This window comes from Penicillium pulvis (genome assembly GCF_028828015.1).
Source record: "Penicillium pulvis strain IBT 33274 chromosome Unknown contig_12_segment0_segment0, whole genome shotgun sequence".
NCBI classification, from domain to species: Eukaryota; Fungi; Ascomycota; class Eurotiomycetes; order Eurotiales; family Aspergillaceae; genus Penicillium; species Penicillium pulvis.
In genome coordinates this window covers 2749598-2773891 of record NW_026643072.1, presented here as the reverse complement: position 1 = coordinate 2773891, position 24294 = coordinate 2749598, and the positions used below count along the sequence as shown (strand labels likewise).

The following is a 24294-nucleotide window of genomic DNA, read 5'->3' as shown; positions in this document are numbered from 1 at the left end:
ATGTTTCGCGCTCGACGCTACCGGGTGCTCCTCGTATTCGCGGCAGCATTTATCCTCGCAACCCTTCATTTCGCTCGGTCGCGCGATTGGACCGATACTATAATCGAGACCCCTGAAATACACTACCCGGATACTGCAGCTTATCCAAATTCCCAATCCGCGCCGGACGCGAAGCCCATCCCTGGTGCCCCAGTGTTGGACAAGGGCAGCGGCCGATTCGCGCCTGCGGAGCCTGACTATAACTCCTTTGGATCTCATTCTTCTGAGAATGTCAGCCCGCCGACTATCTCGAAAGCTCCGTTAAAGGAGGACACTAAGAGTTCGTCTTCGTCTTCGGGGGCGGGCTCGTATAACAATGCACAGGAGAAGGTCCCAGAGAAGGGGACGACAGAGGGTCTGAAGAATACCGATTCCACTCTCAGTGATGCTTCTAGTGGTCTTATGCGCCCACCTACGAGCTCGGCTTCGAGCTCTGATCTTCTGGAAGAGATCGATTTCGGCGGCTCAGGCAGGGTGGCCACTAAGCACGCAGAATCCGGTGCACCAACCACGCGATGGAGAAAATTCCCCGATAGATTCCCCGTTTCATCGGCCGAACTCATCAAACTACCGAAGACATACGCGAAGTCCATGCCGAAGCTGCAGGCCAAGTTCAAGGATGAGGCGACTACCGACAAGCAGGAACGAATGCAGCAGCTCAGTACGATCAAGGCGGAGTTCAAGCACGCGTGGGACGGGTATAAAAAGATTGCTATGGGCCATGATGAGGTCAAGCCTCTTTCCGCGGCATTCGAGGACCCCTTCAACGGATGGGGAGCGACATTGGTGGATTCGCTTGATACCCTTTGGATCATGGAGATGAAGGATGAATTCACGGAAGCGGTCGATGCGATTAAGAAAATTGATTTCGCGACCTCCGCCAGAGAGGACATTCCCATGTTTGAGACTGTTATTCGATATCTGGGTGGCTTGCTTGGTGCCTATGATATCTCGGCACAGCGATACGATGTGCTCTTGGAGAAGGCAGAGGAGCTTGCTGAGATCTTGATTGGCGCTTTTGATACACCTAACCGCATGCCCGTGCTTTACTACCGTTGGACACCGTGAGTGTTGTATCTTCTTCACGTTTGGCTAAAATGCTGGAACTAACATGTTTGCAGAGACCATGTTGTTCGACCCCACAGGGCGTCATCTAAGGCCGGACTGGCTGAAATTGGATCTATGTCTTTGGAATTTACACGATTGGCCCAATTGACCCAAGAAGACAAGTACTATGATGCCATTGCACGAATCACGAACGAGCTGGAGGGGCTGCAAGACAAAACCTCTATCCCAGGACTGTGGCCCATGAAAGTCAATGCGCAGGGCTGTGCGATATATAAGACTTACCAACAGAGTAACCGCGGCCATTCTCCCAACAAAGAGGAGCCTCGAGCCCAAGAGCCTCTGGTGGAAACACCAACAGAGACACAGAACAGCACCACGACAACTGTAGCCCATAAGCATTATGCCGCGCCAACTGATCTGGACAGTTACCTCAACTTGATCTCACGTGATGCCTTGATGGACGACTTTGCAGAGTCAGAGCCGGCCAACTACCACAAGAGCTCTGGCACTTTGGAGGAGGCCGAGGCGGTTCAACCCAAGTGCGACGGGGGCTTGCTGATGCCCAATGCGTACCGTGACAACAAGTATACGATGGGAGGAATGGCTGATTCGACATACGAGTACTTGCCCAAGGAGTACCTCCTGCTCGGCGGTGCGAACGACCAGTACAAAAAAATGTACACCAAGGCCATTGATGCAGCCCGCAAAAACCTACTTTTCGCTCCCATGGTCAAGGGTGAACGTGACATTCGTTTCATGGGGTCAACCTCCGGCCTGGACCTCGGAAACGGTAATGCGGATATTCAGTCTATGTTGATGTATGAGAGCCATCATCTGACCTGCTTCGTTGGAGGCATGGTCGCTGTTGGAGCCAAGGCCTTTGGCATCGACGGAGACATGGACCTTGCAGCTAAACTAACCGACGGCTGTGTATGGGCATACGAGTCCACGACCACCGGAATCATGCCCGAGCGATTCCGCATGCTACCTTGTGGCAAGGACCGAGCATGCGAGTGGGACCAGACGCGCTACGACGACGAAGTTAAGCGCTACGGACCCGTTCGCGATTCCGCCGCCGAGGCCCAGTTCCGCAGTGGAGAAAGCACATACGGACAACGCGTTAAAATGTCGTCTGACCCCAAGTCTGAATCTGGAGCCAGTGACAGCGGCGTGGCCGTTCCTCTGCCCATGCCGGGCTCATTGAACCCGCACGACAGAGACCCGGAGGTTTATAAGCGGGATGGATTTGCCGTTGGTAGGGAGGCAACAAGATCCGCTATCCCCACGCCAGCTCCCACTTCCGGAGCTGTCAGTGACCTCGAGAACCGAGACGCCCCTCGTGCCCCCCAGTCCGGCTCCTCTTCATCTAAAACAGACAGCGACTATCATCTCCCGGCGGGTATGGTCAGCATTGCCTCACCGGATTACTATCTCCGACCTGAGGCTATCGAGTCTATTTTCATCATGTACCGACTCACAGGTGATGATATCTGGCGCCAGAAGGGCTGGAAAATGTTCGAGGCAGTCTCGAAGTACACTCGAACGGAGTTGGCAAACGCTGCTATCACGGATGTTATGTCTTCGAAACCAGTACAGAAGGATGCCATGGAGTCATTCTGGTTGGCAGAGACCCTGAAGTATTTCTATCTGCTCTTCAGTGATCCAAGTGTGGTGGATTTGGATAAATTTGTTTTGTGAGTCCTTCAATGTGAACACTGATTGAGTCTTGAACTTTACTAACAGAAATTAACAGGAACACCGAAGCGCACCCTCTCCAGCGCCCTGTTGGAATGTAATGTTGTTTAATTTCTTTTACTTGCATAGTGATACCAGCGAAAATTGCATATATTGTTTTCTTTCAAGTTTCAGCGTTCCAGATTGTGACGTCCTTTCATAGGTTCTCCAATAAGATAGGGGAAGGGCAGTGATAGCCTCTAGCCCTACAAACAGCTCAAGCCACAGTATAACCTAATTGGGTACCTGCCATTTTAGTACAGATCCCAAAAAATCACTGTATGATGTAGCTCAGCCCTACCTGATGGAATATCAGACTGGAGCACATCAGGTCGCTTATGTAACAATAATAGTGCAAAAAGCGGCGCGGAACAAACACCCAAACGGGAGAGCCAAGGTACGTACTCCGTTGTCGCCCCGCCTCCAATCCCGCATCTCCAACCTCCCAAAGGGGCCCGCGATGAGTGCTCCCTTAACGCCCCGAAGACGCAGATCGAGCTCGGGAAATGGAGCAAGAGGTCTCGGAGCCCGATCAGTTCTGGAATGGTAAGTTCATACTACCCCGGGAAAAAGCCAAGAGCGATCGTTCTGGTGTTTCCCTTTCCCCTCCCCAATCAGACTTATTGATGATTATCCAATTCTCATGTGACCATGCCGTTCCCCCAATTAACGATCAGCAGAACTCGATGCGATCGTCTCTAAGCCTGCCGACTCGGAAGACCTTATCGATGATGTTTTGAGAGCTTATTTAGGCTTTACGACTCAATACAAAGGTGCCTTTCCCTTTCTATCGCCCCGAGCTGTGTTGCGTCACTGTCGGCAGATCTGTGTCAATTCATTTCGACTTTGGACTAATGTTGTTTTCAATGGGTTGTAGATGAATTTCTATTGTCAGAGTGGGATATCTCGCAATGCTCGTATAAACTTTTTGCGTCAAGCATCTTTGGCGAAAATGTTGATTATGTTCGTCGACAGATCATCTACGGTCTCTTGCAGGTACGTCACCCACTACGAAACCTTTTCTGTCTTAAACACTTGGATTGTTGCAGCAGTGCGCTTATACTTCTCTTATTACAGGAAGATGACCCAGACACCCTTCACCTAATTACGTCGTTTCTACTCTTCGATGGTCGACAGAATGAAGTGTCGCTGCAGATGATGAATGAGGAGGGTGTTTTCGCCAGACTATTGGAACTTATCCAGGCGCGAAGGAGGGAGGATATGGACAGCGAGGCGGGTCTGCACCGGCTTTTGATGGATCTTTTATATGAGATGTCAAGAGTCCAGCGCGTCAGGATTGAAGACTTGGGTATGTTCCTTGGGCGGACTACCTCTCGATGCCAGTAGGCTGATAATGGGTCTTTTCCCTTCTGTACAGTGCTCGTGGATGACGACTTCATTCGGTGTCTTTTTGACATTATCGAGGATTTATCATATGATGTCACGGATCCATATCATTATCCAGTCATTCGAGTCTTGGTAAGTTGATATGATATTTTATCCCGGAACTACAAGCTAATTGGTCAAACAGCTTGTCCTTAATGAACAATTCATGATCTCCGCTCATGATCCGGTGGATGGGCCGTCTTCGTCGAGCAAGTTGACCAACAAGGTTATCAAGGTTCTGTCTATGTATGGCGGTTTGTACAAGACATTTGGGGAAAACATTATTCTGCTTATTAACCGCGAAGGTATGTATCTCTGCTTGGCGGATATTTTCAGACAACTGATCATGTAATAGCCGAAACATCACTGCAGTTGCTCACACTAAAGCTGCTTTATCTGATTTTTACCACCCCGAACACTTATGAGTACTTTTTCACCAACGACCTCCATGTTCTGGTAGATATTTTGATCCGGAATCTGCTCGATCTTCCTGAGGAAGCAGCAGCACTTCGGCATACCTATTTGCGTGTCTTATATCCGCTTCTAGCACATACTCAGCTAAGACAGCCACCACACTACAAGCGTGACGAGCTTAGGAAGGTGCTCAGCCTCCTAGTTCGGGGCCAAGTATCTTATGGAAATGATACTGAGCAGGCGAAGATCCTTCATTTTGAGGAAGTTGACGAGACTACGCGGAGACTTGTCGCTCGATGTGCGACGGTGGATTGGCTGCGCAATGTCGAACCCGACATTAATGCTGCGCAAGATACCCCCACTCAACTTGCAGTTACGGCTAGTATCGATACAGTACTGGAAGACAATGTTCCGCAGGATTCGCCAATTGATATCGGAGATCCGCTTGACATGACCCGTTCACTGTCCCGTGCCAGCACCATCCCCGATTCCCCAGGGGCAGTATCGCCAACGAGAATTGACTCCCGTGGCTCATCCGAGGCGCCGGAATCCCGTCGAAAGCTTAGCGCGGTTGCACGGTTGGGAATGAATCTCGAGCCAGCCAGCTCTTCCTCTCTAAGCGTACAAGCTGTAGCAGCCCTGCACGAGAAACCAGGTATCATGACACCCAGCCGCAAAGACGGACCTGCAGCTCGACCACCAAAGATCAAGCCCGAACCACCAAAGTCCCGCCGCTGGCGTGGCCGTCGCCTTGGTGCAGACGAAGAAGATCAGCAGCACTCGGTCGACACAAGCAGTGAGCGTAATAGCAACAGCAACTCCACGATCCCCGAAGGGGTGGAGGTCAGCCCTACAGCTTACACTGCTCCAACTACACCCTCCCACACTGGCCATCACATTGATCGCCGAAACTCCACCACAACGTCCCATCTCGTGCCCCCAGGACACCCTCACATACGCCGCTCCGCATCAAACCCACCCCCGGCTGTGCCCCCGCCCCGTCGCTCCGCAAACAGCACACCATCTACTAGTCAACACCGCCCTTCTCCACCCCCAGGGACAGCGGTACCAGCACCATCTCCCGCACCATTAGCAGTCGGCAAGCACGGCGCAAAACCCCTCCCGCCAAAAGCTCGCCGCTGGGGCCGTGGCAAAACGCATATGCCCACTGACTCCGTCGAGAGCGGGACTAGCACTGGTAGTCTACCCAAGGATGACGGTGAAGCCTGCATCATCACAGAGACTACTCTACCCCCGACGTTGAAGACAGAGACAGAGCTAGAGCCACGGCTACAGGACCATAGCCACCCTGTATTATCTGATGGTAATGGTGACCGTGATCCCTTCTCCCCCACATCACCGACATCACCCACAATACTTCTTTCTCCCACTTCTCCCACCGCTGAATTTGACCCGCGAGTCGGCGATGAACAAGGAATCGGGAGTAATGGGTCTGCTGCGCCTGTGAGTGTAGAAGAAGCGGTACAGAATGTTTCGTTGCATTAGACCGGGTTTGCTATATTCTAGTGCTACTACTATTTGGGTAGCTAATCCCAACTCACACACGTTTGCCTATTGTACCTATAGGTATCGAATTTTTGTGAGTCTGGATGTGACTGATTGCATTTGGTTTATAGCCAGCCACGCATACTTGCGTTTGAAATGATAATGACACAACACCATTGAGCGAATATATCTGATTCGTGAAAGAGAGGTCCCAATTTCAATATGAAACGTAGTTCTGAAACTACAGTGCCGAATAGAGCGATGTAGAAGCTAGAAGCTAAGCAAGGTTGCTGTCTTGAGGATTCACTTTTAATCCCCTGAGTATAAAGGGCTCTGAAGCAGCACAGATTACCTTCTGAATGTGTAATTTTTGACCACTTTTCCTTCTTTCTAGATGACGGTGCATTTCGTGGATCATGAAAAGATGTATCAAGATAAATTATTCCGTAGAATATAAATAAAAAGCCGAGAATATGAAATAAAAGTACAATCCACAGAGGATAGAAGGCACCGCTATACGGGTCTAGATTCAACAAATCAATTGATCATGAAACAACCGACTCCAATCAATCAGACAAGACAATAAAACTGTCTAAATCTTCAACCCATAACTCCTAGCCACACCAACAACAGTATTTCCAAAGAATGAAGCACACTGCCCGACAACCTCAACCTTCTTGGCCAAATAATCCTTATCCTCAAACCTCCGCTCGACAAAGCTCTCCGTCTCACCCATATCCGGTGTCGGGTCGCGCGTCATCACAACCTCCGCACTGGCATAGATAGCCGCAACTGCAGCGCGGCGCGTATACCAGCTCGCATCGACGGAGGTATCTCCAGCCAAAGTGAGGATATCGTTCGAAAGAGCATGTAGTTCTGTGAGGGCGAGAGGGATATTGCCGAGAAGGGACATTTGAGCGAGGGCCTGGTTTTTGTTAGTATTGCAATCAATAGCAAGGAGATTAGATCTAGCGAATCTAAAGGTGAGGCTGTTCTTACATCCGACCATTGTCCCCTGATCTCCTCGTTCATCTTCATTCTCTCCATGATAAGAGTCTTAATCTTAGATTGGACATCCTGCCCCGCGGGGAACTGGATTTCTCCACTTTCGACTGCTGCGCGGAGTAGACCGCGGCGACTGGCTAGCCAGAAGAGGATGAGGTCGTATTCGCCATTTGGTAGAAGCTGGATGCTCACGTCCAGAAAGCCTGCGTCACGGGCACCGAGGAGAACGGATGTGTTGGTGAAGCCATGGACTGGAGTGTGGGCGAGGCTTGCTTCGAGGATGGCGATTTGGCTGTTTGTGTATTCGTGGACTGGGAGGGCTGGGTGGAGAGTTGAGTGGTAGGGTCTTCTTGTTTGGTAGGATTGGCGTTTGGAGAGAGGTTGTGAGTGGTGGCTTAGTGGTGTGGTTGTTGGTCGGCTTGTGCGGATAGAGGCGGTTGTGAGGGGGCGGAGAGTTTGAGTTGGTTTTAGTGAGGAAATCAGGGCCCTTCGTGGGCAGATTCGGGCGATTGAGGCCATGTTAACTTGCGGAGTTGGAGAAGGTTAAGTTTAGACTACGCGGAAGGAGTTCAAGTAAAGTTGCTTATTCGGTGGATCGGATCTGCACGTGCACGAGCACAGACGTTTTCCAGGCTAACGCAGATCGAAACTCATTCAACAACAAGGGAATAGGGAATCATCAGAGAAGCGAGATAGAAACAAATAAACAAAAGAAAACCCCAGAAAATCTCCCCTAAAAGAATACAGATCAAATCACACAATGTATACATTACATGATCTGATCTTGAGTGATGCCAGATGTGGGCTCAGCCTCCTCCATCATCTCAGGTCCAGGTCCAGCATTCAAGTACTTGACAAAGGTGATGCCCAAGGGGCGACCACCATACTGGTAACCAGTGAACTTAGCTGTAAAAATATTAGTATATAATCCGCACCAAGAAATTGGGTAATGACATACAAATGGCAGTATCGGCAGTGTCGGCAGTATCAAACTCAACGACACCAGTGCCACGGGAGCGACCGTTGGGCTCGTACTGGATCTCGGCCCGCTCAACCTTGCCGATGGTCGAGAACAAGTCGATAAGGTCGTCGTTGCAAGTGGACCACGGAAGCTACCATTCTGTCAGCCCTGGGTCCATAGACTTGGCCTAAACATTGTACTTACGTTGCGCACGTAGATAATCGCGCTCTTTTCACCGGCAGAGGTAGCAAAGTCGGTGAAGGGGTTCGGGGGCACTGAAGCAACAGCCTGGTCGAAACCACCACCGAAGCCAGGAGCACCGCCAGGAGGACCACCTGGACCACCTGGACCACCTGGACCACCTGGACCACCTGGACCACCGAAACCGCCACGGCCGCCGAAACCACCACCGAAGCCTCCACGACCACCGCCAAAGCCTCCACGGCCACCGAAGCCACCGGGACCACCGAAGCCACCACGGCCACCGCCGAAGCCACCACGGCCACCGAAGCCGGGACCACCGCCAGCGAATCTATCCTCACGGACCTCCAAGGGTCGGCCCTGCCACTCGTATCCGTTGAACTGGGCGATGGCGTTACGGGCATCGTCGGGAGACTCGAAAGCAACAATACCGGAGCCCTTGGGACGGCCGGTGGGATCTGTGTGCACGTCGGCGCGGATAACAGCACCCTGCTGAGCTAGAATCGAGGGAGTTCAAGTCAATTTCACCAAGCGTTCACAAAATAAAGGAAAGAAAGATGCCGAAAAGGGCATCCTGTCAGTGCAAAACTTACCCGCTTGGCGGAAAAGATCCTTCAAGTCTTGCCATCCCACGTTGAAAGGAAGCTACAATGATGCGTTAACAGCCTGTCTAATGAAAATTAGTATCTCTGGGGCGGAGGATAACAAACGTTCGACACATAGAGCTGACGACCGGGGGCACCTCCACCGGGAGGACCGCCATGGCCGCCACCAAATCCACCACCGAAGCCACCGCGGCCACCACCGCCGAAATCGCCGCGCGGGGGGCCACCGACGAAACGGGGCTCGGCTTCACGGTCCTATTGACTGATTCAGTATGGAACCCCGCATTCTCAATCTTGGTGAGCAACATACCTCGCGGACATAAACAAGACGACCCATCAAGCTTTGGTTGCTGAGCGAGTTGACTGCATTTTGTGCTTGCTCCCTCGTAGCGTATTCCACAATCCTAATGCGCATTAGCTTATTGTCCCTCAACTGATTTTCAAGGCATTGAAGCTTACCCGCATCCCTACAATATCCGGACGGCCAGGCCCAGCCCGTCAACCCAACAGTCCATGCAAGGAAACCAGAAACCACGAAAAATCAGGGAGTAGAAAGGGATCCAGCCACTCTACGTATTGGCGCCCACCTTCGACATTCCATTCGGAAGAAGTAACACATCGGCAAAGAGAACCTCTCCAGCTATACGGCCACCACCAAACCATCGGTCAGTCTTCCATCTTTGTACTCTCATCACACCCCCGCATTGGATCCTTGCTCACCCTGTCTCATAAAATCTTTAAGGTGATGCCACTTGACGTCGTATGCCAAGTTACCAACATAGACCCGGCGGTCTTGCTGGGAAGAGTCGCGAACGGATTGCATCATATTTTCTTTGTTGACGGAACGATCGTCGAATGACCTGCCCGGCGCGTAACCACTGCGTCCACCGTAAGGGGATCCCGATCCAGCTGCACCAGAAGCACTCAAGGGAGATCGCGAACGGCGATCACTGCGACGGTAATCGTCACGGCTGCGAGAGCGACTGCGAGGAGTGTACGAGCGACGGCTACGTCGGGGGCTGCGAGAAGAACGACGACGGGGCGAACGAGATCTCTCACGCTGCTGCATTCGGTCAGAATCGGGGTAATCGGGATATTCGGACATCTCAACGAGAGACTTGCGGAGATCCGCAGAGAACGATAGATAAAATGGGGGAAAGGAAATGCGAAAGTTGAAGGAGGGAAAAATAAGAGATGCGGGAGTCTGATTGCAAAGGTGGAGTAACAGGAGTTTCGGGGGAGGTGGGTCAGGTGACTAGGAGGCTGAGACAACGCGAATCGAGGACCCCGGGGGACGCGGGAGAGGCTTGGACACAGCATCCCCAGGTTTGCGCACACAGCGCATTTTGTGACAATTGCTCGAGAGCCTTCAATGCGTTGTGCGCGGGCTTTTTTTTTGGGGGTTTTCCCCTCTCCTTACATCCAAGCTCGTGGATGATAGATCCCGTTCCATAGAAGCTTCCGCCCCCGCACTGACCATCCCGTCGCGATAGCTTCATGAGCGCAAGGAATCGCATTCCATACTTGAATGCATAGGGAAGATAGAAAAGTATTATACAGTATAAGATGCAAGAAGAAAAAATTCCAAAAGAAATATGTCAAACACTTACTTGGTATGGTCGATAGACGTCGGCTGGCTAAGTTAGCTAACAAGAATAACGATAAGGGGGAAATATGGAAGAGGAAAAGAGAAGGAAAGGAAAGCGGGGGAGGACGAAAGAGAAGAAGAATCAGGCGTCAAGGTTCAACTTTGGGGGGTGAGCAGCACGATGATTGGATGAGGGGGGAATGACCGAGGGTGAGAATGTACCAAGGGGATATGAGGAGTAATGGGGAAAGGTATCGAGTATTACAAGATACACAGGGGAGGGGAAACACGTAGAAATGAGGAAATCAAGCGGGGGTAAAATGGAAATATTATAGACACGGAGCACATACCCATGATTGAAAAGTGTGGTGGTCGAGTTCGAGTGGTACAAATAGAAGAGAAGAGGTTGTCGGGGAGAAGAAGATGAGAAGTTGGAAGAGAAGACGGGAAGACTTGAGGTTGTTTTCCCTGATACTTGTAAACACCGAGCCCCACCGCCCTCCATCATCGTCTTGATTTCTACTATATCCTGGATCTGTTGATCTAGATGGTTATTTGTGATTTCTTTAATTCACTTGTGAAGCCTGGAAATCTTTCTTCGTGAAGTCTTGCAGTTGCTATACAAAAAATACCCGTCTAATTCATGCAGTGATAAAAGGTTCCCACCATTGCAAACCCGACCTTCCTATCACAGTCTGGCCTACGTGGTGTCACCATGCGTGACAAGGACTTGTGATTGTGACTGACGTATTGACGTATTTTCATTACTCCAATTGCCACGCCCTTTCCCCTGATACATGGAACACCGCACCTGTAAAGATAAAGATAAAGTCCGAGATAAAGATCAAGCTATATAGTCCCAAATAAAAACTTTCATTTATAACTCTACTCCAATGTCCTTAAACGAAAGCGCGGGTGCCCAACACCCAGGATATCAGAGAAAGAGGGAGACTGCCAAAAAAAAGAAGGAAAGGGTAATCCACATGCGCCTCACCCGGAATGAACGCCTAAAGGCCAATGAGCGGGCCACCGGAGCGTATTGACCAAAACACCTAAAAGCAAGCTAAAAAGTGTCGGGGGATTTCAGGATTGTTTGTACATGTACAACAGACAGATCCGAGAAATATATCCATGGAAACCAAGGACTATTGGAACAAATGGTGGGAAAAGACAAGATGATCAACAGCGTCAAACAAAGAAAAGCAGTGAAGGTGGTAAATGCGGTAAAGATGAGATATATGTCAATTCATTCATGCAGCCACATTTGTTGGGGGGTAGCGGCCGGGAATTTTCATGTCAATGGCTAACACACTGTCCATCCTGTCCTGCTTGGGCCGGTACAGGTCAGATCCAGTCATGTCGCCTTTGCCTTTGTCAGTGAACCCATCCCCGTAGGGTACAGTGCCGACAATGCCAACATCACCGGATACCGGAGCCTCATCAACGGAAGTGGCCATGGTGTTGTTGGTATAATCGGTCTGGTTGGTGTTGGTTGGTGCGGTGGAGACGCTCTCACGACGAGCGACATTAGGAGGAGCTGAGTTTTCACGGCGGTCTGTGGCACCAATCACACCAGACATTGCAGCTATTGAAGCATGGTCCCCGTCTGATCGAACCTCCCGATCATCAAGGGTTGTCTCGGGTTGCTGATCCCTCTGTTTGGCAACAACGACAGCGGGTCCCATCCATTGGCCGTAGTAGCTATCGTGTCGGCTCATTCGGTTCCGAGACTGATCGCCAGGGCTCTGGCTTGCAACACGCTGAGACCGGCTATCGGAAGCACCATTCTGCTCATAGAATTGCGAATTGCTGGCCTTGGCATTGTTGTCCGGGTATCCCGCGGCGGCGGCAATCACATCTCTGCCACCTGAGCTGGCCCCGCTAGAGGGAGACAGGGGTTCCGGTTCCTGCAGATGGCGGTCGATCTGGACATCGCTGGGGAACGCACCACCAGCCTGGCGAGTGGCAGACATAGGTCGCTCCACTGGTCCCTGGGCCAGAATCACTGACTCGGCAGAGTAAGGGGTCTGGTCGGCCTCATCATCTTCCAGTACATCGTGGTTCGACATGCCACTCACGCTACGGACGTGGCGCCGAACAGAGGCATGTCGGACAAAAGCGTCTCGGGCCTCTCCGGTCTTGTTGATTAGGCTCTCGATGTCCTCATACCACGACATCATGGTTTCGTGAGATTCGGCACGGAAGACCCAGGAGTGGCCTCGGTGCATGGCACCGGTCTGGCGGCCCTTCAGCATGAACTTGTGGGAGCTTGAATCTTGATTCGAATGCGAGCCCAGTTTTTGCTCAGGCAGGTACAGGGACATGACTGGAGTTTGCCACTCCACCCGGTCCGCCGACTTGAACTCGTGTAGGTGAGTCGGGGACAAAACATACCAGCCCGGGGTATAGCTCTTTAGATACTTGCTCTTGCGTTCCAGCATCCCAGCTCGAACCTCGGCCGCCGCAGGGTGATCCTTACCAGAGTAAGTGATGCTCTCCACGTTCCGCGGAGGGATCCGAGGATCGACTAGTTCATCGGTGTTGGCGACAAACGCATTCCACTCATGGTCCTGGGGCATCGAGATCGGACCCACCCGGAGCTTTTCAACAGTGTCATATGCCTCATCCGCCTCCCGCTTAAGGATGCTAGCGTAGGCGTTGTAGGCCTTTTGAATCTCGCTGACCACGATCGACTCGAGCTCGCGGCCCGAATTCTCCAAGTTCAAGTATGCCCTGTGAAGGTAGTTCTCCTCCTCGATCTGCTTTTCGACTTGGCGCTCCACATTCAAACGCATCAAAAATGGGTCGCCTTTGCCTGAGGTGGCAGACGGGTCGGTATCCACCAGACCCAGAGATTCGTGAAGGTGGCGAACAGCCTTGCGCGTGCCATCAATCTCCTTCTCAACGGTGTTTTTAAAATCGCCAGACAAGCTTTTGATTTCCTTTGTCTTCTTCTGTAGATCGCTGCGGAGGCCGGTTAATTGGCTAATCACTTCGACCTCCACCTCGACGGCTTTGTTGGCTTCAGTATATCCTTGACGGTGGAAATTGCGTAGCATCTCCGTCGCATCGGCGAGGCCACCCGACTGCAAGAATGCAGCTGGCGTCGTTTGGTTGTTAATGACATTTGAGGCGGATAGGAAGAGCTTCGATCGAGTCTCGTAGGATTTCTGTACTTCCTTAAAAAAGACAATCAAGTCCTTCAAGATCTTGCGCCAAGCTAGGAAAGGTCGTCTCACGTCAGTTCGGTCCCATAGTCATACATGTCGGAAGTGATAAATTGCGCCTCTTCCCCCACATACCTTGGAAACGTGTTGATAGCACCTCGGTCGGGTTTCCGCTCGTTGGGATAGGAACCATAAAAACACTATTCACATCTTCTGTCCCATCGGGATACTTTTCCCGGTCGCCAAGGCTCAGACTCTTGACACTGCCCGCGCCTAGTGATCGCCGACTGCCATTGCGTCGCAAGCTACCCTTCTTGCTCAGGGAAGCTTTTTTGCGCAAGGTACTCGTCCCCTGGCGTGAAGGGGTGGTTGAACGGGCCTGGGACGCCGTCGAGGCCGACCGGTGCACGATGGACGGTGGACGATCCAGCGCGATGGAGCTACGATGGCTAATCGTGTCGAGTTCTTCCTTGAATCGGGGGTTATAGGGGATCTGCGACGACTGCTCGGGGGTGCCGTGGTTGTAGTGGAAGGCGGAACCGGTACCAGCGTAGGAACTGGGTCGAGAGGAAGAACGTAAAGTGCCGTATCCGCGATTCATAACACCGGGGTCATGAGCGCTCGGGATCGAGTATGCATCCTGCACGGGCGTCTGTGGCCGCGCGGCCATGGCCATGACGGGAACGTGGGAAAGGGAACGGGAATCCGGGGATGTAAGGGTGAGAGATAAGAATCGGAAGAATAGAAAAATAGATCAAAGGGACCAAAATCAAGCACAGAAAGAAAGTAGAAAGGAAAAACAGCAGTTCAGGGAAGATGGCGTGGATTTGGTTACCAGGCGAACGGGGCTTAGTACTAGTAAAAGTGCTAGTCTTGCATCTAGATTTCACCTGGAGTTTGTGGGGTTTGTTCAAGGTCCCCTGTAAAATTTAAATCCTGGATGAAATCTCAATGAGTTCCAAGCGGGAATATGATCATTATGATTTAAAAAAGGAAAAGGGGAGGGGTGAAGTAAATATGAATCTGGGGCTTTAAATGACGTCTACGAGATTAAGAGGGGTGCGATCGGGGAATATGACGAGCCAAAAAACCAGTTCACTCCGGGATTCCCGGCTCTCAAATATCATGAAAGCTAATTCTTTAGTTGACGTCGAGGACTTTCGGAATACTTGACCGGATGGTTCCTGAGATTTTGGCATTTAATGCATAGTGAATATAGCGATAAGGGGTTCCCTCGAAAAAAAAGGGGTACTTTTTTCGAATCCTATACTTCCAAGTATAGTTCGCTGGATGCCCGATCAATCTCGCTGCCTGTTGTGGCTGATGGGTCTAGTGTAAGATGATTCGCACGATCTGTGGCTGAGGGCTCAATAGGGGCGCTTGCTTCCCCCTGATCGGCCATGTATGAACACTGCATGACGTCGAGGAGATATCGAAGCTCTGTAGAAAAAAAAAAAAAAAAATCAGATCTCCCCTTAGTAGACATGGCTGTAATTCCCCGCGTGCTTCCGATGATCGATCATCATGATCCTCAAACTACGACGTCGCTGTTTCGTCGTGGCTGACCGTTTCGGGGTAATCGGGATGATATCACATATGGTCCTGATGCTGTTCCATGGTCATGCACAAGAGACTTTGGAAGGTTTCTCCTGGTGGAGACGAACTCCGTAGGGCCGAAGTATCATGTGCGGTGCATGTGCTCCATAGATGTATGATCGTCCATGGTTATGATGATCGGTGTCTCCGATTCCTCTGCATTCAGTGGTTTCTGCCACGAGATCCAAACCGTGATCGATGATCCGGATTTTCATTCCCGAGGCTTTATGATTCAAGTGTGTTTGTCATGTGGTGGTTTCACTATACCACTATACCCAATGCAAGTTCCTGGAGTTGGAAGTTGGGGATATCGGAGTTTGATATACCCGCGTCATCATTGGCCCGTCTTGAACATCCCCTCCCCCCGCTGTACATTAACCTCCACGTTCACCAAGACATCCCACATCTCTCATTTGACCCATTGAGTAGCTGCTAGCTAGAGATGATCATTGAAAATTGCATGCCGATCTGCATTTTGAGTTTTGGAATACCTAGTGTGCTGTAAAAACTGCACACCTGCTATATCATGTCTAATTCAAGGCATTTGCTCCTAATCTACGTCACTTAGACTCCGTATAAACACAAAGAAAATTGAATTGGATTGACGTGCCCGGCATGCTAGAGAGGCAACTATGATAAAGGGGGATAATTTACACAACGCGACCGGAGAACAGATAATGGCATGAGAAAAACGCAAGGAGACAATTTTATGATGCAGGTACCTTCCCTGTGGGAACGTCAATGCCATATGCCTCCTTGATGCGCTCAGCGCGGCGCTCCTCGTAGTTGGGACCGTAGATGCCTAGGTGAGCTGGTTAGTATCACAATGCCGAATATGCCGTGCCAATTAAGAGGTTCCAAGGTCTCAACATACCACGTCCCTCGCCAAGCTCGGCAAAGGTCTGTTCAGCCGGTGTCTGGTAGTTCTTCCGCAACTTCTGTCGGCGCTCAAATTCATCCTCTGAGCGGTCCTTCTTGTATCCGTACAGACCATTGGTGTACTCGAAAGCGACGAGAACGGTGGAGAGGGCGACACCGTAGCCGAGGACAGCGGGGAAGGCGCGGGCTGTACAATTGTCAGTATATTCCTCCCATATCCGAGTAATTGGTAAAGTCCGATCATCACTGACCTCGCAGACCCAGGATAGAACCAGAGAAGAAGCCACCAAAGGCGGTGTTCCAGGTATCATCCACCTCACGCAGGTTGGCCGAGGCGGTCTTCACAAATTCGTAGGTTCCACCCATTGCGGCTAAAGGAGTCAATATCTTAGCATTCAATTGGCATTAAAACATAGACAGAGAAGACATACCGAAGATACCGATGGTACCTCCAGTGCGCATGAAGATGCCCATGGAGCCAACATTGCGGCGGGCCAGGGTGTTCTGCACGGCGGATCCAAAAAGACCAACGGCACCAGTCAGGGCAGTGGCCTTTGTGGCTGCTGCAATAGCATCCACAGGGTGGTAGTGGTGTTCCTCCTCGTGGTTCGCCATGGTGTGCTGAGAGGGATGGAGCTGCGGGTTAGACGGGAAGTTGACGATGGGATTTTGGATGCGTTTTGCTAGTTTGTACCGCCTTCTCCTTTGACAACCCATACTGCCAACCATGACACAGTTCTGCCATCCATGACCGAATATACGACCGCTCATTGTCTGGGGCCGATAGAGCTCATTCATGTCAGGCATGATATAACTAGATCACCTTCCTTTATCTTGGTGTTTCGTCGCATTTATTTTCTGCCCTACACTTACGGGAGATTTTTCTACACAACACTCCTTTCCATTTAACTTCTGTTGAAGCTCCCACCAAGCTTCCCGCCCGCTGAAGCCCAGTGCGGTGGGCTCCCCGCTGTACCTAGAATCTCGTCACACTACAGATTGCCGTTGACGCCTGCACCGTTCTTTGAACAGATCCCATGGGTTGATTGCCCTTGGGATCTCCTACATATCCGGTTACGAGGCTCATAACGGGTCTATTTCATCCGTAATTGCCTGTCGCCTGTCAAACAACCTACATAATGGCGTATCTACAAACAGCAGGTTGGTACTCTGGAAGACGATTTGATTGTGGCCTTTTCATCCATCTAGCAATAGGTTACTAATCTTATTCCTCCTACAGGTAAAACTGCCCCACGTTTGGCTGAGGATATCCAGTTGTACGATGCCGTCTACCCTCCTGGCAACGGTCGCAACTTGCTTGCACAGGTCCCTCCAGTATACCCTGCGAACTACCGTGGACCCCTAGAGTATATATCGCCAGATGCGTGTCGGCATAACTATGTGACAAAGACCGATCAAACCCACCTTGCTCAGGCCGATCAGCCCCGCAGACTGGGAATGTCTAAGGTATCTGCGATATGCTCCAAATGCCGCCGTCATCTACAGGTGGTTGTTAACTACACAAATGGCATGGGTGCGCCAGGCAATGGCCCAGCGGGACATGTCCATCATTTCGTATACAAATCAGGACGGCAAAGAGGTCCCTGGACAACTGAGGAAGTGATGGGGACAGGACAGACCGCTGAAACGTTCCATTACCAATGTCTACACTATTCATGCTCGGCCGTGGTGTCGCTGCGAATCATGTCGCCCCTTCTCAATGAGGAATTCACCCAATTGTTGACAAACCCGGACATAATTAAAAAGCGAGCTGACGAGGCATTTGCATCTCAGCCAGAGCGCCTCGAAGGTGTAGCCGCACCTTTGCCCATCACTGTTCTGGATAATCTACGTCTGTACCTCACCAATGCACTTCGCCATGGTGATCGCAGCAAACCTATCACCCAAGTGAACAAGCGATTCATGGTTTCGTTCGGCATCAAGGGAGAGCCTTGCAGGGAGCTGCTAGAGTTCTTGGGATTTTCTCGCAACGAGGTTAGTTATCATCCAGTCTTGCTCCTAAACAAGAAGAACAAAGAGACACTAACGAAAAGTTCAGAACGATGCTGCCTGGATCCCTCCTCCAGTAGACGCAAAGGCTGCGTTGCCATATCAAGATGCCTTCTGCATTTTCCTCGACGATGCCATTCTTGAGTTGGTCTGCTTAATCAATCAAAGGCCTGCGTCAGAACGGCGTGTAATTCAGTCTACTCCCCTTCCTCCATCTGCGAAAAATGATATTCTCAATGCTTTGGAAGCATCCGACTGTCTGTATCACTCTGATTACTCTAAACTCTTGTGGCTGACTCTTTCAATAGACCCGAAATCCAAGCGTGCACACGAGTTTGAAATGGCACCTGCTCCGTTAGTTCCCCCTACCCTTTGGGTTCAAGGCATTCTCTTACCGATGTTCTGTCTTACAGCTTTTATGAAGACCTTGGCGCTGTGGAGGACATGTCTGCTTCGATGATTGTAGATGCATATCAGCACCAAGTGCAGGCAGACCCTTCACGAGCTCCGCGTTACTTAAATTGCCTCAAAGCGATTGGGACTCTTCGGGGTGGTGAGGATTGGGAGATTATCGACCAAGCCGTTCAATTCGCCTACTCGGAAGGAAGATACACCGATGACGACGTAGTTGAAGCATATAGGTACTTTGGGCTTGAGGACCCCAATCTCACCGAGGAAGCTATCATAGGTAAATTCTACGCGTTCCTTGGTTCAACGAATCAAGAAACAGAGGTACGGCGCCAGATGTGGATAATCGCCCAGGATCGTGGAAGTGAGCGCATCAAAGCAGCCTCAGAAGATCGTGAGTGGATATTGATTTTCACAGCAAGTAACTTGCTAACGACGAAAAAGGCGTTTCTACGGTTGAACAGGCCCATGTCTTCCTTGGGGTGGATGATAAGACTCCAGATGATTTTATCATCACAATGTACACTGCAAAGGTAGGCCCGAATCAAGTTTTGAAACTTTCTCACACATTGCTCACATAATGACGAAGGTCAACGACAACCCCCCTGCAAAGATTTGGCAGATAAAGCAGTACAACTTATCGCGGAGTCTCGCAAGTCCGACGGTCTAAGTCATTTCATCAAAACAGGAGAGACAGTCGCCGGAGATATGGATAGCGGGGACGCGTACCGCATGCTTCAGATCCCCGACCGAACTGCAGACGAAGATGCCGTCATGGCTGCTTACACAATCTGTATAGATGAGAACCCTGGTCAAGCTGAAGTCTATGGCCGTGCCCTCCGCCTCATTGCCAGGGAAATGGACAGCACCTTGCTAAAGAGCATGGCAGGCATCACGACTGAGACGGAACAGAACCTGTCTGAATGGCCTGTCGGACTACAGAATATCGGCAACACCTGCTACCTAAACAGTCTCCTTCAGTTCTACTTTTCTATCAAGCCGTACAGAGACCTCGTCTTAAATATTGAAAAATATCAAATGGATACGGCCAATGAAGCAAGCATGACAGGAAAGAAAGTGGGGTCTCGCAGAGTGTCTGGCAAGGAAATTGAGCGCTCACTTCGATGTAAGTCACTTTCCCTCAATGCGACTTTCCATTTTACTGATTGCTTTCAGTCCTCACGGAACTCAGGGTTCTGTTTCGTGACATGATCTCTTCGCATAAATCATACGTCACTCCCAGCCAGGAGCTTGCTCGGTTGACTCTCATCAGCCCCGGAAACGAAGCGGCGATTCGTCGGCGGTCCACAATAAGCGCTTCCAGGACTAACGGTCTCGGCGATATCAACGGGGCCCCTGTCTTGGGCCCGCTTGGTCCCCCTCAACCCATTGCTGAGGACCAAAGCGAGCAGCAAACCACCTCTGTGGCAGATAATGTTGCGATCAGCGACGCAGGGAGTGAGGCAACATTAGTGTCTGAGAATAATGGCAAGGGTGTGGTTTCGCCACCCTTGGATGCTGAACCAATTAGCGAAGGCTATGTGAACATTTCTCCGACTCAGACTGAACCTCCTACCCGTCCGCCACCTGTTCCTCCGCGGCCTGCTCCGGAGATTGACCCCAAGAAGCAGCTGATTGAAGAAGTGGAGATTGGTGCACAGCAGGATGTCACAGAGGTCATCAACAACGTACTCTTCCAGAGCCAGTGCGCCATCAAGCCTCGGGAGGTTGCGTCGGATGGTGAGCAAGTTGACCATGTCAAAGAGTGAGAGCCCTGACTGTTCCCTTTCCCGCTCTGTGATACTAACACTTCTCAGTATGTTCTATGGTCAGACTCGGTCCTACATTACCACCTCCGGGGGTACGCGATCGAAGGATGAACGCTGGTGTGATATCAAAGTCGACGTGGCTCTTGGGTCTCGGGACATCTATGATGCCATTGACGGGGCCTTCGATGTCCAAAAGATCAGCGTTGAGAACGCTGAGGCCGAGCAATACGGATCCATCACCCGCATTCCCCCCATCCTTCAAATCCAGGTGCAGCGTGTACAATTCGATCTGGTGAAGAAGACTTCTTATAAGTCGACCAACCACTTGCAGCTTTTCGAAACGATTTACATGGATCGGTATATGGAACATACTTCAAGGCCAGACCTGCTGGAGGCGAGACGTCAGTGCTGGGAGTGGAAGAAAAGCCTTTCAGGCATTGAAGCACGCCAAGCAGAGCTCTTGCGCAAACAGGTATGATCATGCTCTTCGAGTTGAACCGTATGTAGGATCTATTGAGGCCACGAAGCTAATATTTTCTTAGGAAAATGATGGGCTTGACATGGCAGCTCTCTTCCGCGATGCCAAGGCTGTGCTCGATGACTCGAATCTGGACGATGAAAGCACGAAGCAAGAAGACTCTACGATGCTGGAGGCTAAGGAGTCATCGGCCAAATCTACCTCTGATCTCGATGATTTGGAGATCGACGCACAGCTCTCCGAGGAGCTCCAGCAGATCTCTGAGGATGTGGAGACAGAGTACCAAGGTGAGAATAGATGTTTGTTACATTGCAACTGAACCTGATACTAACATCAAGCAGCCCTCGAGCAGCAGATTTCAGCCACAAAAGAGCTGATTGCCGGCAAGTTTGCCAACTCCCAGAACGTCCCATACCACTTGTATGCGGTATTTGTCCACCGCGGATCCGTCTCATTCGGCCATTACTGGATTTACATCAAAGACTTCCAGAAGAACATCTGGCGCAAATACAACGACGAGTACGTGACTGAAGTCCAGAATGTCGACGAAATTTTCGGGAACAAGGATGATCCCAACCCGCCCACCCCCTATTTCCTTGTCTACATCCACGGATCCAAGAAGGATCTCCTGGTTGACCCCGTCTACCGCGATATTGTGGAGGATACACAGGTAGAGACTTCAGCCAATGACTCCTCCGCCATGGAGGGCATTCTCACCCCAAATCCCATCGAACAAGCACACCGGGACTCTGTGACTGAACAGCAGGCTCCCTCGGCTCCTCCTGCGACTGAGGAGTCTCAGGATGCCAACATGAAGGACCTTTGATAGGTCAACGTTTGATGTATGGCACCCAGCGACAGGCATGTTTTGACCATGATGATGATTATGATGTTTTACTCCCTTGTTTGCCGCTCTCTTTTATCATGAGTTCCCATATCTCTTTATGTCTCCTGCATCAGCGAGGTTATCATGTTTGTGTACATAAATGGAGATACCATGGACGAAGAACCTAGAGCCCCGGATTAGGATTACTACATGCGGTGCTTTCCAACGTATTTCATATTTCAGTCCATGAATCCCTACTACGCGCAATGATGCTTCCTATTCAAGTACATACGTACATTCTACATTAAATCATGATTAAAGTTCATGAGAAAGTGATGTGTAGATGCCCAGGTTCTTGTTAAGCCTTGATATGATTGCTAGTACAGTAATCGCAGTGGCCATAATGGCACAGTGGTCAGTGGCTGTTTGAATCGCAGTTGTTGTTCGTGTTTCCAATTTTCTTCTTTTCTTCTTGTTTTCCTCTAATCTTGCAATTGGTTCTCTTGGGACCCTGAGGTTTCGCATCCATGGACCCCGGATATGACTCAGCAAAGGCGGCCCGCGGGATCGGCTGCGGATCGGTTGTTTCGGCTGGGACATTAGGCATGTTTTCTCCAAATACAAGACAAAATAGACGATAAAAGTTGATAAATAGGCGCAATTATTTATTATGGAACTGCTTGTCAAGGTTGTGATAGATAGCTCTATTGCGCTTCATCCTATAGAGTAATATGTGTCAAGCCTGGCTAAACCATTCTGCGGGGAAGTCCAGAGTGGATCCGTGCGGATTCTTGCCGCCCCCGGAACTATAAGATGTCACCCGCGGTCCTTGCCCCGGAATGCATCGGTTTGATTCTTCCTCTCTTTCTTTATCTTCCACTCTCCCCAACCTCTCCGGCTAGGTTTCACTGCATTATTACACATTCCCGCAGCCATGCCTTCTCAAGTGGCTACTTGTTTGCGCCTTGCGCGGCAGTTCTCTGCTAATCCAGCCAAGGTAAGCTTCATCCCCCGCGGAATGAACTGCTATTCAAACTCATAGCTGACCCCATTCGCCACAACAGCACCAACGCTTCTTCGCGCGCTCCTTCTCCAGCACTATCCACCGCGCCGCAATCAACAAGGTTGTCGCCTCAGCCGAAGAAGCCGTCAAGGACATGAAGTCGAATTCCACCGTCCTCGCCGGTGGATTCGGATTATGTGGTGTACCGGACTCACTCATCAACGCCGTGCGCGCCAATTCCTCAATTACCGGTCTCACAGTTGCGAGTAACAACGCTGGTGTTGATGGTTCAGGTCTTGGTCTCCTTTTGCAGTCTAAGCAGATCAAGAAGATGATCTCTAGTTATGTTGGCGAGAACAAGACTTTCGAGCGCATGTACTTGACTGGCGAAATTGAGCTTGAGCTTACACCACAGGGCACCCTTGCAGAGCGATGTCGCTCCGGTGGTGCCGGTGTTCCTGCTTTCTACACGCCTGCAGCATTCGGAACCGTCGTGCAGACTGGTGATCTGCCGCTGAAGCACAATGCCGACGGCACTGTCGCGCTATACAGCCAGCCGCGTGACGTAAAAGTGTTTGATGGAAAGAGCTATGTCATGGAGGAGGCTATCAAGGGTGATTACGCCTTGATCAAGGCGTGGAAAGCGGATAAGCTTGGTAACTGCCAATTCCGATTCGCCGCAGCCAACTTCAATGGCGCAATGGGTCGCAATGCGAAGATGACCATCGTGGAGGCGGAGCACATTGTCGAACCCGGTGATATTGACCCCGCTGCCATTCACCTACCTGGTATATATGTGAAGCGAGTCATCCAGAGCACAACAGAGAAGAAGATTGAGAAGTATACTTTCGCTCAGGAGGAGGGCGCTGATACCTCAGCACTGGGCAAGGGTGACACTGCTAACAAGCGCGAGCGCATTGTCCGTCGTGCAGCCAAGGAATTCAAGAATGGCATGTATGCGAACTTGGGTATTGGCATGCCCATGCTTGCGCCGAACTTTGTCGACCCTTCCGTTGAGGTGACTCTGCAGTCTGAGAACGGTATTCTCGGACTGGGGCCCTACCCCAAGAAGGGCGAAGAGGATCCCGATCTGATCAACGCCGGCAAGGAGACTGTCACACTCAACCCCGGTGCCTCATGCTTCGGCAGTGATGAGTCCTTCGGGATGATCCGCTCTGGTCGCATTGACCTTACAATTTTGGGTGCAATGCAGGTTAGCGCAAAGGGTGACCTTGCTAATTGGATGCTGCCTGGCAAGATCAAGGGCTTTGGTGGTGCGATGGATCTCGTGTCGAACCCAGCTGCTACTAAGGTCGTTGTGACAATGGAGCACACCGACAAGAAGGGCAACCCTAAGATTGTCAAGCAGTGCGAGTTCCCACTGACTGGACCTGCTTGTGTCAGCCGCATTATCACCGACCTTTGCGTCTTTGACGTTGACTTCACCGATGGTTTGACTCTGGTTGAGATCGCCGACGGCGTTACTGTTGAGGAAGTCACCTCTAAGACAGAGGCTCCTTTCAAGGTCTCTGATGACCTGAAGCCTATGCTGTAAAAACCGCATTTTCTCGTCTTTTATCTCAAGTTTATACCGTCGGAGCGTTACATACCACATTTGTATATAGGCAGTTTTTGGTGCTTCAATGGAGTT

The 24294-nt window shown here is 50.8% G+C and overlaps 9 protein-coding genes across 9 annotated transcripts; 5 read left to right on the top strand and 4 right to left on the bottom strand.

Annotated features, from left to right (window-relative positions):
• On the top strand, positions 1 to 2903 carry N7503_002249 (class I alpha-mannosidase 1A; the record flags this gene model as incomplete). Its single annotated transcript, XM_057061796.1, has 3 exons — positions 1 to 1103; positions 1161 to 2801; positions 2861 to 2903. The coding sequence occupies 3 exons, from the start codon at positions 1 to 3 to the stop codon at positions 2901 to 2903; spliced, it is 2787 nt and encodes a 928-aa protein (XP_056925758.1).
• A 444-nt stretch (positions 2904 to 3347) lies between these two features.
• N7503_002248 (DUF2013 domain-containing protein) lies at positions 3348 to 6147 on the top strand (the record flags this gene model as incomplete). Its single annotated transcript, XM_057061795.1, has 7 exons — positions 3348 to 3387; positions 3522 to 3614; positions 3719 to 3837; positions 3919 to 4150; positions 4220 to 4320; positions 4373 to 4532; positions 4583 to 6147. 7 exons carry the CDS (start codon positions 3348 to 3350, stop codon positions 6145 to 6147), a joined length of 2310 nt encoding a protein of 769 aa, XP_056925757.1.
• A 592-nt stretch (positions 6148 to 6739) lies between these two features.
• Positions 6740 to 7671, bottom strand: N7503_002247 (uncharacterized protein; the record flags this gene model as incomplete). The annotated part of the gene is made up of 2 exons (XM_057061794.1): positions 6740 to 7072; positions 7147 to 7671. The coding sequence occupies 2 exons, from the start codon at positions 7669 to 7671 to the stop codon at positions 6740 to 6742; spliced, it is 858 nt and encodes a 285-aa protein (XP_056925756.1).
• Positions 7672 to 7921: 250 nt separating this feature from the next.
• On the bottom strand, positions 7922 to 10861 carry N7503_002246 (uncharacterized protein; the record flags this gene model as incomplete). The annotated part of the gene is made up of 11 exons (XM_057061793.1): positions 7922 to 8058; positions 8111 to 8264; positions 8318 to 8811; positions 8908 to 8959; positions 9025 to 9174; positions 9230 to 9323; positions 9379 to 9386; positions 9507 to 9559; positions 9640 to 9982; positions 10530 to 10552; positions 10858 to 10861. 11 exons carry the CDS (start codon positions 10859 to 10861, stop codon positions 7922 to 7924), a joined length of 1512 nt encoding a protein of 503 aa, XP_056925755.1.
• An 896-nt stretch (positions 10862 to 11757) lies between these two features.
• On the bottom strand, positions 11758 to 14350 carry N7503_002245 (SLM1 family PH domain-containing protein; the record flags this gene model as incomplete). Its single annotated transcript, XM_057061792.1, has 2 exons — positions 11758 to 13727; positions 13810 to 14350. 2 exons carry the CDS (start codon positions 14348 to 14350, stop codon positions 11758 to 11760), a joined length of 2511 nt encoding a protein of 836 aa, XP_056925754.1.
• Positions 14351 to 15977: 1627 nt separating this feature from the next.
• On the bottom strand, positions 15978 to 16764 carry N7503_002244 (Tim17/Tim22/Tim23/Pmp24 family protein; the record flags this gene model as incomplete). The annotated part of the gene is made up of 4 exons (XM_057061791.1): positions 15978 to 16072; positions 16145 to 16336; positions 16401 to 16520; positions 16581 to 16764. 4 exons carry the CDS (start codon positions 16762 to 16764, stop codon positions 15978 to 15980), a joined length of 591 nt encoding a protein of 196 aa, XP_056925753.1.
• Positions 16765 to 17288: 524 nt separating this feature from the next.
• N7503_002243 (uncharacterized protein) lies at positions 17289 to 19237 on the top strand (the record flags this gene model as incomplete). The annotated part of the gene is made up of 6 exons (XM_057061790.1): positions 17289 to 17310; positions 17390 to 18144; positions 18209 to 18513; positions 18573 to 18961; positions 19012 to 19100; positions 19157 to 19237. The coding sequence occupies 6 exons, from the start codon at positions 17289 to 17291 to the stop codon at positions 19235 to 19237; spliced, it is 1641 nt and encodes a 546-aa protein (XP_056925752.1).
• Positions 19238 to 19275: 38 nt separating this feature from the next.
• Positions 19276 to 21640, top strand: N7503_002242 (ubiquitin-specific protease UBP2; the record flags this gene model as incomplete). Its single annotated transcript, XM_057061789.1, has 5 exons — positions 19276 to 19693; positions 19744 to 20332; positions 20385 to 20808; positions 20879 to 21101; positions 21156 to 21640. The coding sequence occupies 5 exons, from the start codon at positions 19276 to 19278 to the stop codon at positions 21638 to 21640; spliced, it is 2139 nt and encodes a 712-aa protein (XP_056925751.1).
• Positions 21641 to 22574: 934 nt separating this feature from the next.
• On the top strand, positions 22575 to 24198 carry N7503_002241 (3-oxoacid CoA-transferase; the record flags this gene model as incomplete). Its single annotated transcript, XM_057061788.1, has 2 exons — positions 22575 to 22637; positions 22705 to 24198. 2 exons carry the CDS (start codon positions 22575 to 22577, stop codon positions 24196 to 24198), a joined length of 1557 nt encoding a protein of 518 aa, XP_056925750.1.
• Positions 24199 to 24294: the final 96 nt, after the last annotated feature.